Below are 18398 nucleotides of genomic sequence, written 5' to 3' on the forward strand. Positions count from 1 at the left end.
CCTTTTTGAATTGTGATAAATTTGATTATTTTTTTTTAATGAATTAGTTTATTTTTAAACATTGATAGAGTAACATTTAACTAACACATTCGTAGTAATAATTTAAAAATCGCACTTTTTGTATTGCGACAATTTTAATATTTTTGTTAATTGCCCTCTTTGGCGCTCTTTGTGATAATTTTGTTATAAAGTTAAGTTAGTTCACTTTTGAGGATTGATATAGAATGTTTATCTAACACCATGAAGTAGCTCAAAAATTATACTCATTAAAAAACTTTTTATACATAAATATATATAAATATATATCTAAACATACATAAACATATATAATTATACATGAAATATATCCATACATGTGTGGTCATATATTTTTCCTTCTTTTATAAAATTACTGTTTAGTAAAAAAAAAATAATAATAATGAGAAAACATAAAAAATAATTAAAAGAATAATTTTCATATTGTTTTTTTTAAATTAAGTTTGGAAGAATATAAAAAAGTTGCTCGTACATAATTATAAATAAAATATATATAATTATGTACGAGCAATTCTTCTACAATTTTCCAAACTTGTTCTAGAAAAATTTATCTTTTTACTTATTTTTTATGTTTTTCTTATTATTATTATTATTATTTTTCTTGTACTAAGCAGTAATTTTACAAAAGAAAGAAGAATGTATGACCATGTATGGACATATTTCATATATTATAATTATATATGTTTTTATATATTTATATATGTTTATGTATGTTCAGATATATTTATATATGTTCATACATTAAAAATCTTTTTACCGGAATATTTTTTTTAATTGTATCGCTTTTAAAGTGAGTCATTTTTTAATAATAAAATCTGTTCCCATTCTCGTAATCTATATAAAAGACGCCAATCCGTTTTGCAATAATTCGGTGTTATGCCATATATGTAAGCGTCATACAGTAAAGGAAATGATCGCGAACGCAAAACGGCATAATTGACTTAACGATAATAATAAGCAAACAGTCGCATTGTTCCCCGCAAAATGGAATTATACGTTCCTTTGGCTGTAATCGGATTTACTATCGTCGGCGCAATCGGTCTATTGTAAAGTGCAATCGGGCACTTCCTGCGTTAGATGATGAATTCCGCGTTGAATGCAACAGACGCAACTTACCGCCTCCGGATTTATTGCGAAACACGTCGCCCGCATGCATTCGCTACGCGTATGTACTACGTAGAGAAGTGTTCTTTCCTCCAAATTGCGTGTGTATCAAAGGGGCATTTTTGTTAATTTCTGTATGTTTGAATAATATAAATGGAATATTACAACACATTATACATGAATGTATGTATAATGTATATATGCACATAGATTCGTATTACGGCGGAAGCTTCAAGCGAGTTCCTTGGTTTACATTCCTCAGGATATAGCTTTTCATCAAACACAAAGCAACAAAGAAATTTTTTTAAATACACGTTTTGTAAACAACATCTCGTGGTATATATACAGGGTGTCTGATAATTAATAACAAAACTCTCGCATAGCGGAATGGATTAAACTGATGAACAATGAATCGAAAAGTTCTCTACCATTTTGCAACTTTCGCAATAGTTAACAAGGTATTAATTACTAAAAATCAATAAATATTGATTTTCAATAATTTTGTACTCAAATACTATCAACTTTACAGAAAAACTTTACAGCAAGAGACAAAACTTGTTTATTTTCTTTTTATAAAGCTCAAAAAAAGCTTTAGTGGAAAATAAACATTAATTAGCAAAGTTATTAACAATGAATACGAATATTCTGTATCTGTTCCAATATAAACAAAAGAGCTTCACAAAAATAACCGTGTTTATATGATCTTAGAAGTTAAATTTCTCAATTGCACGAGTACTTTTTGTGCCTTTAAATAGTACATAATTTTTCATTTTCATTTATTATTAAGGTATATATTTTAATTGTTACAGCGTTGTTTTCGTTTTTAAAAATTGTTGTATTCATTAATTACCATCATTTCAAAAATAATTTTAAGGAGTCTCTAGAGATAGCAGGAAAAGTGTTCGGTAAAGAGTCGTGGTATACGTTCACGAGAATAGAACCAGTGCAATAACCAGTGCAAAGGTATTACTAGGAGAAATATTCATGAAAAGAAATTTCTAAATCTGATTGTATCTCAACATATGCAGAATTTTTATGAATTCAAGGAATGCTTGAATTTCGTGGAAAGTTTAAATAGACCGAAGAAATCACAGTCTGTAAAAATATAAAGGGAAAAAACTCATTTTTTTTTTACCTCACATTCAGATAATTACATCATTACGTTTCTTTTTATTTAATAAATTTTTTTATGAGTTATTTTAATTTTTCAAACGTATTAATAAATTATTGTTTTTGGTACGTTTATTTAAGTATACTTATAAAAAATAAAAAGTTACATAAAATGGGAGCCCATATTACCGCCTATTTTCTGCACTCACTATATTGAATATTTGCTCTTAATCAACATTACTTCTATTTGATTTTTACTCAGCAAATTAGAGCTAGAGAATTGAGTTCAAATATTTTTCATACATGTCATTGGCAATTAGTAAAAATTTACATATACAGAGATCTATTTTTTTATATAATTTATGCATTTATTACAAAGTCCATTTTAAATACATGTTTTTTTTTACGAATGAAATAACACGAGTACAACCTTGTTTAGACAAATAATAACAGTACATAGGAGAAAAAACATCATCAAAAATTGTATGTATACTAAGAATAAAGGACAAGTAAAAAAATTATATTCTCTATCTCTCGGATTTATAAAATATTCATCGCCAATCTTAATGTGCGAAATTGCGGAATACGATATTACATAAAAGTGATAAAACATCTGGCCTCTCGTATCCCTTTTCACGCTAAAGATCTCTCTGCATCATAAAATATCGCTGCGCGGATATCAATGGGCGTTACTTAATTTGTGATGTATACTACATTGATAAATAAACTTCTCTCTCTGCCAATCGAGCTGTAATGTATTATTACTACATACTGTTACATATTTAATGTAACAATATAAAGGTGATTAAAAAATTGCATACTCACAGTTCTGTCTATTCTAGACTTAGGCGATCCCGTATTTCCCGTTCGTCTCTTTTCATCCTCGTGAAAACTAAGTCGTTATCACGAGAAGAATATACGAGATTAAAACACTCGTTTCAAAATTAACGATTATAATAAATGTATACAAAGTATAAATTACTTGTATTCCTGTTTAAGCCTTAGATCCCGAGAATATAATTCCATTATGGCAACTGTCTCATTATTTTCAGCATCGAGAATTTTAGAGTGGAACTTATCTTTACTTATTTTTTTACTTAAAGATGATTCGTCTTTTCTCGTGTACTGCTTACATAAGGTGAATTTATTGTAAAACCTGTGCCCTTGAGAATTATTCCGACAGCTATCGTGATCCTTCTTGATTTCGATATGCGCGATATTCGATTCTGTACTCTCGGCCGCTTGGGAGCTCAAAATATTGATTTGATTATGCAGCTCCGACAGTTCCTTCAAATTCAGCGACTAGAAAGAATAACCAATAACGAATTCATGCAAAAAGTTACTTATTAATCAATTTCCTCACGTACTTGCAACCAACTCTCTGCGTCAAATGGACTCTTTTCGATTTTTAAAATATCGTCGAATCTCGCTTGTAATCTTTCGACATTTTCGTTATGTCTTTTACGAAAAGCAATTAAACTGCTGTCATACTTTTTCTTCAGTAACGTCAATTTGTTCTGATATTCTTCTACTTGGCGCTGTTAGATTGAAAAATTAGAGTATTTAAAATTAAATAACTTGAAATTAAAATTTTTTTTTAGTTATTAAAAATTATAGTGAAATATATAATATTAATCAACTTTTTGTTTTTCAACAAATAATGAATATTTTTTATAGGATTTTTTATACTGAAAAAGGATATGTTCTCAACAAACTTTATCACCTTTAATTTTCAGACACTCTACTTTGAATTTCTTATCTAATAAAGTGATACCCCCAATATGTGAAAATGTAATGATATAAATGTGATGATAAAATTCCTTTTATTATTATGTAATTTTAAGTGACATATTAAAATAATAAGATTTATTGGAAAGTTATGTAATGTAAAAAATTATTGTAATTCACAAAATTCTTATTTCACTATCTAAATAATAATTCTATCACTATCTAAATAATAATTCTTACGTAAAGTAAAACAAAGTTTGAAATTGTTTAAATTTGTAGAGTTTTCTAGAAAATAACATCTTCGATTTTTCGAAATCTGAGGGTAATGGAAACGTTTTAACTTTATATTCCTTTCAGTAGCTAAAAATACATAAAAATCACTATTTAAATGTTGAGAAACAGAAACCTTGTAACATAGTGTTATTAATCATAATTAAAGAAAAGAAGGCAGTTATGAAATTGGTGGGGAATTATAGAATATCACAATATCTCGTTTGTGGTTCATTCTGGGGGGCAATCGTCAAAATTACTTCTGTCTGTTTAAGTAGAAGTAATTTTAACGAATGCTCCCAGACTGCACCGCAAATTATAACATGGCTACTCATCGTTAGTGTTTACTACGTTATGTAAAAGCTACATTTCAGTTTTATCAGCAGGTAGCAGGTAGTTTTGCGGATGTGTACACTTTACTAATTTTGAGAAATATGTTGATATTAATTTGTAACTTCAATCTAGCCTCGAACGTAGCTTTCAAATGATACAATTGAACTAAATTTGATAAAATGTATTCGAAGAACTTCTACCTCTAGTGTATTCGATAAATATATCTAATACTCAAATAAATGAATAAATAATGAATTGATTACAAGTATATGAATATAATTGAAATATTTTTTATATTTATAAATGAATAAATACTTTTTATTCGATTACAATTTGAAATAAACAAATAAAAATAAATATCTGATTAAATAAGAAAAATCCTATTTTTCGATTGAAGCGAATCTATACTTAAATATTCATGTGTGAATTTATCTGGTTCTGCAAATCGCGCAAATCTTTTTCGATCTTAAAACGCAATCATAAATGGAACCAAAGTATAGCAATACCACATATTAAATTGACAAGTAATTTTTAGGCATCTTCGTAAGAATATTAATATATAATCTCATATTAATATAAGAATCGTAAATCTACTAATAACCTATTACAAAAAATATGTCTTTTTATTTGATTTGAATGAATATATTTGTGACTATGATTAAGAATTTTTTTTATTTTACATTCATTCCCATTCTATGTGTGTGTGACCGTAACTACATTATTTAATACATTTCTTAGTAAAAGCATTGGTAAAATATAGCTCTCATTTTCTTTTCAGTATAATTATATTTCTCAAACTTTAACCAAGTTCAAAAGCAGAATATTTCATAGACTGCATCAGAGCAGTTAAGCGATTATACTTGTTTACAAGTAAGTCAAGCCAAGGTTAATTAAGAAATAACTCGTTACTTGTTAACGAAGTAACGATTAGTTACTTTTTTTAGTAACTGTAATTTAACTTCTTCAATTTTTTCCATCTATAACCGTAATTCAATTTATAATTAGTTATTTATAATTAGTTCAATTTATAATTAGTTACATTTTATAGTAACTGTAACTATTGTAATAACTAATTTAATAATTTTTTATATTTATAGTTACTTTATATTAAACTATATGCAACGTCAACACATGGTTATCACATAATGGAACATTCAGTGAATAATCAATGATTATTTCTTGTGATTGGATTATATCTTTACTTCTAATCTGTATTAAGAATTAAGCTAGGATCTTTTCAGTATGTAAACGCATTTTAATATTTTATAATTTTTACTCTAAGTGTATATATTAACATTTAAATGTGTATATATTAAATGTACCTATAATTTATTATATCTGTATAATATAGTGTATAATTAAATATTTGGTATAATCAATAAAATAATAAATATATTAAGTTAGAAATGGATAAGTCTTATATTTAAATTAGCAATGTATAAGTTATAAAAGAATTAATGCAAAAGAAACTGAAAAGTAACGACTTGTTACTTTTTAAGTAATTATAACTGTAATGTGTTACTTTTCAGAGTTAGTAATTTCCAAACAACATTAACTAGTTATTAAAAAAAAAAAAAAAAACTATAAGTAAAAGTAACTATAAATTATTTTTGTGAAGTAACTTTTCCAATTCTAAAATCAAGATAAGAAAATACATGCTCTATTGTACACTTGTACCAGAAGCTGACAAATTGTCTTTGGTAACTTTGCTAAGCATTTTTGTGATTCTATATTCAAGTTTTAAACAGAAAAGTAAAATTATACAACAGAATTTGGCATGAAAGCAGCAAAATAAGTCTTATTAGAGCTCTTTTTAGTTTATATTTTGTTTGAATAAATGTGACTTATAAAATAATCACAAAATATATATTCATAAATAAATATATTTTCAGAACCTACAGTTTCGGATAAATGTATGAAATATATGAAAATTTTGAATAAGTAAAATTTGTAGCTCAATTACGAATTTTTTCATCGGATATATTCTACTTCTATATATAATTGACATCATTCTATGACTAACAAACTTGTTCCAAAAATAGTTACGTCACATAAATATCTACTGAATTATTTCCATAAAACAAAATTGTATTCTATTAAAAACAATTTAAAATACAATTACGTACAATATATGATAACCTATATCTTCATATTCTCCATTGAATCGATTTATTTGTACAACGAATCTACATCGGATTGATACACTAGTGGACAAGGAATAACATAATTGCACAGGACATCTTAAAGCGGAGAGTCACTAAGAAGTCTACATACGAGTACATAATATAGTGAGGACATTAGACAACGATTAAATTGTTCTTCAAATATGAAGATATAGATTATCATATTGTCTGTAGTTGTATTTTAAATTATTTCACTGAGAAGGACCTTATTGAAGGTTAAAATGTTTGACTTAATAGATTATATTTTGCGCGAAAGAAGTTTATAATACAAGAATTAACGTAAGCGAACTAGACAGGCTTAAATGGCTTCGAAATTTAGATTTAATTTAAATTATATTGAACCAATAAATATATGAATTTATGTACTTTAGCTTTAGTTTGCAAATCATTTTTCTCCTGCAACAAATGGGTAATGTACTCTTGAAGACTTTTTATTTCCCGATCTCTTAATTTTACATCATCCATCAACTTTTGAATTTCTTTCAGTTTTTCCTCGTATTGTCCTTCGAGCAATCTTAACTTGTGCGCAGTATTTTCAGAATTGCAATCTACTTCTCGAACGACCGGATCTAATGTATCCTCATCTTGTTGACAAGACTAAGGAAAAGTGCGAGCGTTAATTCGATTGCATTCAATACCGAGACGTTTATAATAAACATTTTGGAAAAAAAGTTTAAAAAATTTTATTGAACAATGAAATTTAATAAGCTCATTTACGTATACCTTATCAGCATATACTTTTATCTGTTGCTTTCCTATTTCATCTTTTATTTCGGGAACCTTTTTATCTAGACAATGTTCAGACGCGTTTTCGGTCTCATTACCATATTCCCTAATTTCTGTGCGAAGACGCAGAAGTGTCTCGCAAAGTTTCTTAGGAATCGTGTACAACGCGTCCTTTAGAGATAACTTTACCGTGTCTTCATGCGGATACAACAACTGATCATTAGTACTTCTTACTGTTTCTATGTCTGCCTGCAATGTCTCATTTCCGTGCGATAACGCTTGCAGTTTGCTTTCGACGCTTGCGGTGGAGCTTCGGTAATTCGCTATTTCACCCTTTAGATAGTCCACTTTCGCCAACAATCTCTCCATGTTATCCACGTCCAAGTCCGACAGACTCGCCCGCAGGATATTTATCGCCGCCACATTGTCGCTCTCTTGCCTCAACAATAAGATCATGTCGTTACTCTGAGCGAGTTTAACTTCGGCATCCCTTAACAGATCGTGCAGCGATTGATTCTCGTCTCGCAATTTCACGATATCGCTGTGTTTCTGCGTCAACATCGCGTCGTATTTAATGCTCTCGTGAGTCAAAGCCACCCTGTTTTTCTTATCCTCACATTCTAGCTCCGTTATGATCTCGGCGTTTTTGGAAATAGTCTCATTTGTTTCTATAAGCTTATTTGTAAGATCGTTATTCTTCATTTCCAGATCAATCAATCTGTTGGATCGATAAATTGTTTTAAGGATGACGGATCGAGTATTGATAAAGATAAAAATAATAATGAAATTACTAACTTCTTTTTCATGCACTCAACATTTTTCGTTTCTTCCTTTAAGATATCGATAGTCTGGTTCAATTCGTCTATCTGCTGAGTTAACTTACATATCTGGTCCCTTTGTGCTCTCAGCTCTTCATTCAGCGCATTGTTCTCCTTCAAAAGTAAACTTCTCGCATCGACGAGATCAGCATTCTCGACTTTTAACGAATCGCACTCCGCACGATAAGAAAAATTGTCACTCTCCAACGCAGTAAGGTGTCCGTGCAGCTTCTCGATCTTCGAATCCCTTTTACTTATTATAGCCTCCAACACCTTCTCTTTCTCCAACATCTTTTTCCTCAACTGCTCCTGAATTGCGCAGTCGCCCTCGCCCCTTCGCAATATGTGCTCCGCCACTTTTTGCTTTAATTCCATAATCTCGAGATCCTTCTTTTGCAGCTCCTGCTGCTGCCTCGTGTACTCTTTGAGGATTTGTATGTGGTGATCTCCAGCACCTTAATACATTTTCATCATCTTAGATTATTATCAATTATTCATCACATATCGGTTTTTTAAGGGAATTTTCTACATTGTCGCTATTTTCTTAGGAAGTTTTTAGGTATTTGTTTGGAAAAGTGGGTAAATACAATATTTTTTTTTAATTCCTTTTTATCCTCTATTATATATTTCATCAACTATTCATTATTGTTTCAAAATAAAAATTTACTATTTTTCCTTATAAAAAAGTATAAATAATTGAAAAGTATAAATAATATATTTATTTGATTTCTACATATCGTATGCAAGGTTCATCTACAATTATGGTTCAGGAATTCTCTCTCAGTGAATTGAAATTTAAAAAATGAGACATAAAGAAACTGCGTTTCGTAGATTATCTTTCCATGTCTAGATCCATTGTTTGAATCAAAATTTTGTAAACATTGCAGTTTATTTCATAAAGGCGAGGAGCAGCCGGATACTGTATAACTCCTTGCTCTAATGAAGTGAACTGCAATGTTTACGAATCATTTGGGATTTAACAATGAATCTAGATTCGAATTCGAAAATATTAACTCGCGTATAGTGTATAGCTTCATTGTAAAAAGTACTTGTGGAAGCCCCTGTTATAAATAAGACGTTAATTTAATCAGAATTTTTATGACTATTCGTCGGAATTGGAACTGTTTTGATAAGTTAATTTTTCATATTTTTTCGAAAAAGAGTGAATATCGAACTTTTTGTTATAAACAACTGTCAGTTATTTGTTTATTGAACGGAATAAATAATTCTAATTTCAAAGATATCTATGATTATTCTGATTAAAATGACATCTCATGTTTCAATTTCAGCCCACTGAGAGATCTGGAATCATGATTGCAGCTAAACTGTACGTGTGTGTGTGTGTGTTGTACCATGTGTAAAAATCAAATAAATCTATTAATTATTTAAATTTTGTTTTAAAAAAAATAGCAAATCTATTTTAAACAATAAATAATAAATAAAGGACAAACAATTATTATCCTTAAAAAATATTTATCCTTTTTTCCTTGAAAAAGAAAAAGTACCTAAAATTCTCCGGCAGAAATGCAAATAAATTTTGTTTAAAGTGCACAATAGAACACTAATAAGATCTACAGTATCTAAATAATTTTTTTCGTATATATACATATTTGATTAATAGAATTAAAAGACCAGCGCGACAAAATAAAAGTAATCTTCTTAAAAAAATTATACATGAGATGTACTTTAGATGTAACACCTTGAAGAACCGCAGATATTTTATGCATCTTATCGATGGAACGTTTAATATGCGTTGCGAGAGCTCGATCGATATCTTTATCAGGAGACACTGTAGAGTCTCGACATAAAATTATTTCGTTCAACTCTACTTTTTCCGATTCTTCCGAACATGTTGTTGTAGTATCAATGTCATCCGACTGAATTTGAACATTAACTAGTTCTTTAGATGAATGACAGCCGCCATTACTCGATGTGGAAATATCTTCTGTAATATTATAAACTTGACTCAAATCTGCATCAGATTATCTATTAATACGCAATTAATTATTTTTTTACACAATGTAGTATCGTTATTATATTACTTATTTGCTTATTTAATAAAGAATACAAAATTTGGGACAGAATTATTAGTAGAAGAAATCTATACAATAAATAACAGAAGTTTACACAAATACATAAACAGAAAAGACATAAAATTAAAAAAAAAGTTTTTCAAGAAATAACATACAAATAAATTTTGTTTAAAGTGCACAATAGAACACTAAAAAGATCTACAGTATCTAAATAATTTTTATCGTGTATATACATATTTGATTGATAGAATTAATTAGCAAAACTTTCTTACAACTTTTAATGGAAGAGAAATTAAAGAGCGGATCAGATTTTTAGATTTATGATATCTCAAGGATTTGAATCGTGCATTATTGTATCGTAACGGAGCAACTAATACAAAGAATAAGAAATAAAACATAATTCTTTCTTTCTTAAGAATCACTGATCCGAACTGTAATAGCGCAGATGGACGTGAATACGGCATCGGATTATTGGAATAGCAATCTGGGCAAGATGGAAAGATCTGTCTGTGTCTCGAGATATACCTGCAGCCGGCTGAATCAATCCATATCCGGTATCAAAATCTGTGTTTGTAATTTCGTTGACGGTCTCTTGGCTGTAACATGTCATATAAGCCTTTAAGTTATCTATCTTTCGTAGACGATTACGTCGTTCTAGTTTACACTCCTTCAACTCGGCTATGAACGATTTTAAAGCAGACAACGCGCTCTGCACGTCTAAGCAAGTATCGTGCTCGCACTTGGTGTAATCGTAAACGCCTTCGTACGCTATCTTAGACTCGTCGAAATTATTCAGACTACTTTTCAGCATGTTAGTCAGATTACCGACTTCCCGCTCCATGCAAACTAGCTGCATTTCGCACTGCGAGATCTTGTCATTTTTTGCCTGAATCTCATTTCTCAAGTCGGCCACTACACCATTCATCTCTACCTGATCGTGAAAATTATTAGTGGAAGAAATCTACATAAACAAATAATGAATAAAGGTACAAAATTTCAAAAAAGAGATTCCAAGAAAATTTTTCAAGAAAAGATGTACACATAAATGAATTAAACCGCGCTTACATTATATATCTATTTACATATTTTCTTTAAAAATGATTTAATATCTTGGATCACGACGTGTACTCTAGACAGTAACCAAATTCATTAATGTTAAATATTTAATCACGATTTGATTTATTTGTCTGTTATTTTACATTTCCTTGCAAGTTTATGCAACAGTCTTGGCCTTTATATAAGTACTTTATATAAATATAAAATACTCCCATAAATAGGAATGTTCTTAAAAAAATAACGATCTAACGTTTTAACATTTTGACAAAGAATAAGTTAAAAAACAGTTTATTAAAAAATAATATTTATTTGTATGACAATTTTAATATTTTGTTTATTTTTGTTTTATTTATTACCACCTTTTCTAGAAAATATAATAAATTGAAGGTGCACACACACACACACAGAAAAATATTATTTTAGTAAGAATTTTGTTAAGAAAAGTGATTGCTCATTTTAATTTCTTTCCTTTAAAAAATAACAGTTATCTTTGACAAAGAATATTTTCTTAATAATAATCTTAAAATATACTTATTACAAATTTTAGAGAAAAATTCGTTATCGTGTATTCAAAATAAGAATTAATTTTATTTTGAAGAATATATTATAAAATTTTATCGAAGAAGAGACTTTATATAATAAACAAATCGATTTGTTTTAATTTGGTAATCTTGAGTATTGAGTATTAATTAAGTATTGAACTTACTAGAATTTAAAATAAATTTGTGATAAACTTATAATAGATTTGTGGATGTATAAATTTTTGAAATATTTGAAACAAGTCATTAATCAAATGCGATATATTCCATGTAACACAGCAGTGCCTGAAATTCACTTCCATAAACGTTTTTTAAGCGCTTTACAAGCGCTACTGTGCTACATGTAGTTCATGTGACATGTATTTTCCTGTGTGTGCTTTATACTTATAGCCAAGACTGTAGATATATCTGCGAAATGAAGAAAGTATTTATTAAAAATGATCTCTACGTGTATTCTGCGGTCCTACAATTTTTTTTTATTATTTAAAGCTATAAATTTTTCTGTGATGACATATCTTCGCAATGATCGATAAAACCTGCAATTCGTAAAATCTCTTTGATTATATTCATACTGTTCCATCCTAATTATAAATTAGGACAATGTAGCCGTCGCACCGGTATTCTCGAATAATTTATTTCCTATTATTAATTGAATCGACGTTAAAATTAATGAATTGCGATGTGACGCACGTAGCCAAATGACGCACCTCACGAGTGTCAGCCGTAACAGACATTTGCTTTATCAACGTCAATAGTCGTTTTATTTCGTCTTCTCTGTCCGCCAACGTGCAACTTTGCTCGTGATATTGCTTTTGAAGCATATCACGTTCCCGCCAGACATTTTTCATCTGCTCTAAAGCGATACCGCAGCTCTCAGCCTCTCTTGATAAATGCTCCATTTCCTTCCGCTAATTCATCACACATTTACACATGTTAATACATTAAAACAAATCCGCGGTTTCTTCTAAGACAGTGATGCGTAACTTACGGCCCGCTTGCGAATTTTTTACGACCCGCATAACTCAAAATATAAAATCATATTTTCTAAGTTACAAGAACGAAGGACTCTTAATTTAAAAAACAATAACGAGAGAATAAAGGGCACATAAGAGTCAAATATAATGAAGTATTTTAAAACATGAAAAAACAAAAAAAAGTATAAATAATATAATATAATATAATTGATTAAAATATAACATGTTTCGGTCTCACGATTGAGCCTTCTTCAGATATGCATACAGGAGATATTACATTGGATGAGAGCAGTCGAATAGATAGAAAAAATTATACATATGATGATGACCAGTAAGATGCTTTGCTGAGAAACGGAAATCACTCGCAAACGACTGGACGACCGGTTGTTTGAAATTTTCCGGTGTTCTGGTAACAAGCCAAGTTAGAAAAAAATTAAGAAAATAATAAAAAATTTTTGAGTAAAATCGTTACTCTGGTCAAAACAACTCACCTAACTGGCCATAAAATAAAATTTCGCATGTCGAGAAGATGTTCGTCAATTTCTGAATTACTAAGCGTCAGTGTGTTAGTCCATAGTAAAATAATTAGTCACAATATAAAATTAAAGATGTATATAGATAATAAATAATGTATAAAAAGATATTAATAATGAGACACTTGATAAACATATATGTTACCGTCAAGACGGACGAACATTGACTGACGAATAATAGAATAATCTTGATATTGCAATGTCAGAGTTTATTTATTAACGGTATGTAAGCTTTATGTAGATCCTCGGTATCTGTTTGTAGGTCAATGTAAAATCTCCTGTATGCATATCTGAAGAAGGCTCAATCGTGAGATTGAAACATGTTGTATTTTAATCAATTACAGTATATTATATTATTTTATTTAAAATATAATAGTAATTTTTTTTATTATTTTATTTATACTTTCTTTTGTTTTTTCATATTTTAAAATACATCACATTTTCTATTTTAAGAAAATAAAATAAAAAACATTATACGTCAAATTTTATCTGTTTCTGAAAATGGTTTTTAAAAAATAACTCTTAAAAAAGGCGCACCATTGCTCTAAGGAATTAAATATATTGCACAGTGTTTACTATACGTTTTGTATGTACGAACCGTAAGCGACTCGTTTTCCATGGAAAGTAATTCTGTCTCCTTAACTTCCTTTCTAAGTTTCTGGATTTCCTGCGTCTGGAAATAACAAACTTGACATTTTCTAGCTAACTCCGCCTTCAACTGATCCACCAGACACTCGAAGGAGGAAAGCTGTAAAAAAAAACAATACGATAGTATCCACAAATTTTAGGATAAAGAAAAGTGTAAAATTGTATAAAATGTATAAAATTATTCGATACTATTACTTTTGCATTTAAATCTTCTACCTCGTCGTCGCGCCTGTCGCTCACTACTTTCAACTTTTCTTGCAGGGTCTATAGACGCGAGATTCAAATAATTACACAAACTTTTAATTGAACTAGTCCCGAGTAAATACTGCGATTTACATTAACGTTACGTCTCAGAATACTTGTATTTTCATCCTTCTCTTTTAACAGCGTTTGCATATGCCTATTCAGCTCCCGCAGCTCTTCCAGCTCATCCTCCTTCATCTGAAAAGTCAACGTGAGTAAAATTCATCAGGCATGTTCGTTATAACCATATATTGGCTCTTGTAAATAAATTTTTCATTTATTTTATAATTATTAGAATTCGTCCATATATATTATATAAATTTATAAAGATTTCTTTAAAAATGCATTTTTCAGATTTTACAAGTTTTTCTCAAAAATTATAGAATAAGAAGTTTTAGAAATCTTAGAATATTTCAGAATTTATTTATATAAAATTGCAAAATTTTTTCTAAGAATTTTTATAACGTAATTTTTCAAAATTTCTCTATAAATTTTTTAATTTTTCAGAATTTTTGTGTATAATTTTATAAGTTTTTAGAAAATGTTTCAGATTTTGAAAATACAAATTAGAATAATTTTCAGAAATGCTAAAAAAATCTATGTTTTTTCTAAAATTTTTTATATACAATACATGGTTCGAAATATTCTAAGATGTCTCATTTATTCCATAATTTTCGAAGAAATTTAGAATCTGAAGAAATTTAAGATATTTTTTAGAAATCTTCATAAATTTAAAATATAAAAAATTCTTAAAATTATTATGAGAAATTATATAAGAATTTTTCCAAGGAATTTTTAGAAAATAGATTTTAGAAAATGAACTTTTACAGCACTCTTTAAAAGTGTTTCAATTCTTACAAAAGTATCGAAGAAGTTTTCTTTAAAAAATGATAAAATGATACAGGAATTTTTTGAAATATTTTTAGAAAATTTATAGAGAAAGTCTAAAAAACTATACAAAAAATTCTAAAAAAAGGACTGTTTTGATAAAATCGAATGGTATCATTTCATACACCAAGCTCGTTTTTCAGGACAATAATTTCTGAATCCTTTTGAATAATCACTCCCTTATGATTCCTCTCGCAGATCTCAGGATACGAGTTCATCCCTAATTCGCTTTCAGACGTAGATACACTTTCGGTAGTCTCGTAATATTGACTCGAAGGCGAATCGACATTAGACTGTTTGTCGTCGTTTTCCTTATACTCTTCTGTTTGCACACCCACTTCACAAACATCTTGCGCCGCTTGGGAAGATGCGTCGACATACTCTATGCAAATGCTCACTTGCTCGTTGTGCTCTGCAAAATTTATCGCGGTTTGCAACAGATTATTTCAAACCAAAGAAAATTTTTTTATAAAAAATATCAATCTCACCTCTTTCAATTTTCGATAAATATTAAAAATTAATAGATATATAGCAAATATCAACTAACAATAATATAACCGTTAGTTGTAATTTCCCGCTCAACAATATAACATGTTATTCTTGCTGAAAATTTTTCTTAAAGTTTTTCATGATTTTTCAGAATTCTCGGTAAAAAAATTGTCATGCATGAATATGTATAAATATGTATAAACATACATAAATATTTACGTAACATGTATAATCATATATATGTCCATATATCCTTCTTTTTTTTTGTAAAATTACTTTTTAATGTAATAGAAATATTAATATTAATGTGAAAACATTAAAAATAATTAAAAGGGCGATTTTCACATTTGTTTTAGAAAAAATCAAGTTTGAAGAAATGTAAAAATATTACTTATGTACAATTATATATGAAATTATGCATAATTGTGTATGAGCAATTTTTTTACATTTTTTCGAACTTATTTTTTTCTAAACAATGCAAAAATTATCACTTTAACTATTTTTTATGTTTTCGCATTGCTATTATTATTTCTATTACACTAAAAAATAATTTTACAAAAGAAAGAAGGATATATGAACATATTTCATATATATTTATGAATATTTGTGTATATTTATACGTATTTATACATATTCATGCATGAAAAATTTTTTACTGGGAATTTTTATATAAATTTCAAAATCTATCAGAATTTCTGAATAATTTTATAAACTTTTTAAAGAATTTCTCGGATAAGACATAAATTGGAATATTTTTCAAAAGTGTCGAGAAAGTCTATATCTTTTCCAGAATTCTTCATATATATGAACTGTGAAATATTATGTCTCATCCTATAATTTTTTACGTAATCTTATAAAAAAAAGAGTATGAGAAAGTTTAAGGTATTTTTGCAGAAATTATAGTTTAAGTTTAAAAATCGGAGAATATTTTAAAATTCATATACATACGAAAAATTCTAAAAAAGGTATAGATTGTCTCAATATTTCTGAAGAGTATTCCAATTTATATAAAAATTCTGATAAAAAGTTTTACTAGGGATACATATATAACAGTTATATTATATTATAATTATATTGTTATATAAGAAATTATAATTAACAGTTATGTTATTGTTAGTTTACTGGATATGTTCTTGTAGAATAAACATTTGTTTTTTAATAGGTAAATTAGTGTATACCTTTTATATTTAAGAGGGAAAGTTCTAGTGCAATCTAATGTAGCAATAAAAAACTATCCAGTCGAAACAAATTAAAAGTAAACATACTATCAGTGTTATAATTTCACACTCAACAATGTAACTGTTATATAACACTGTGTGTTATATTATATTTATATTGTTGAATGCGAAATTATAACATTGTGTTACTTTTAGTTAGTGTTAACTGGAAAACTTTAATTTTTACCTTGCAGCTTGGACATTTACCTTGTGTAGCTTTTACTTCAGTTAGTATATTGCAGGACGTTACGCGCGACATCAAATAAGTATTATTTTCCAATAGTGGATTCCCGCTCAGATTCTCTCTCAGAACGCATGTATTAGTTAATAGCGGATAACCACCTGTACTGTATCGAAATCTATCAGGACGAAAGTATATTGACAGATAAGTGTCAGAATATTGCAAGGATGCAATCTTGTTTGCATTGAATAATATATGCCCCTGAGAAAGCGGTTTTATAATAGATCCAGTTCTCATATCTTCTGTTTTATCGGTCCCGTCAATATCTATTTTGTTAAGAGCTCTATCCTACAAAATAACCAAGGATTATTATGTATTCGACTGAAAGATTTAACGCGCCTGGAAAGCTCACAAAATTCTTTAGGTGCTCCCGTTGCTCCGGGGTGAAACTCAAGGATCTGTATTTCTGCAGTTCTCGTCGCGCAATGCGAAGCTCACGCTGAGCTTGAGTCGTAAGTGTCATCATGTTTTCCATTATCACGCTGGATGGTATCAGTTTTACTGGCTGCACACAAAGAGAACTAAGAGACAACCTTAATTTTCCAATAACAATTTGGATTTCGAGATCATTCATTAAAAAATTTTTGAATTGTGACAACTATGTAAATATATGTAAATAAAGAAATAAATCTTTTTTTGAAACTAGCTCGAAGGTGTTCTTTTAAAAAGAAAAGATCCACGTGGGAAACGAACCGCAGGTTTCTCATGTTCGTTGAGCTCGTGGAAGTAGCGCGTGTTCTCCAAGACATTCGGGCTCCATGCTCGAATATCCGTGCACGAATTGTACAGCTTCAAGCGACCCTCCGATCTTTTCTGTGGCAGAACATAATCCCCATAAGTCAAAGGTACACCACTGCTTGGTCTGCCCGTCAAAAAAATACGGGGTCCATGCTCGGCGTAAGACATCTCTTGTTGGTGCCGCGAAACCTCACGAGCTAATATTTGCAAAATTTTCCGTCGTTCTCGTAACTTCAATTAACGATTGCGTCCAATTTTTGCGAACATCATATTCCACACAAAGTTACAAATTTTTGGTTGGGGCTTTCTACCATATTTTATTTACACACCATAGTAACCGTGACAGAGAAGACATCGATACTGAGCGTGATTCCGAGGGACGCTTTATGTGGGATTATTGAGTAAATAAGATTTAGGAAAAATACAATAAAATATCTTTATTTCATAAGCTGCCATTAAAAAGAATTACAGCGTTAATAAGTATATTTTCA

The 18398-nt window shown here is 29.1% G+C and overlaps 1 protein-coding gene across 1 annotated transcript; it reads right to left on the minus strand.

Moving 5' to 3' along the window:
* Positions 1-2787: 2787 nt before the first annotated feature.
* Positions 2788-18222, minus strand: LOC108760099 (sporulation-specific protein 15-like). Its single transcript, XM_018505897.1, has 17 exons — positions 17863-18222; positions 17522-17674; positions 17136-17457; positions 15348-15634; positions 14428-14532; positions 14287-14355; positions 14035-14191; positions 12644-12846; positions 10867-11272; positions 10008-10253; positions 8286-8763; positions 7488-8208; positions 7131-7361; positions 3618-3788; positions 3233-3552; positions 3076-3142; positions 2788-2998 (listed from the first exon to the last, which is right to left on the minus strand). The coding sequence occupies exons 1-17, from the start codon at positions 18073-18075 to the stop codon at positions 2930-2932; spliced, it is 4218 nt and encodes a 1405-aa protein (XP_018361399.1). The 5' UTR covers positions 18076-18222; the 3' UTR covers positions 2788-2929.
* Positions 18223-18398: the final 176 nt, after the last annotated feature.

The sequence above is a fragment of the Trachymyrmex cornetzi genome, unplaced genomic scaffold (genome assembly GCF_001594075.2).
Source record: "Trachymyrmex cornetzi isolate Tcor2-1 unplaced genomic scaffold, Tcor1.1 scaffold218, whole genome shotgun sequence".
Lineage (NCBI taxonomy): Eukaryota > Metazoa > Arthropoda > Insecta > Hymenoptera > Formicidae > Trachymyrmex > Trachymyrmex cornetzi.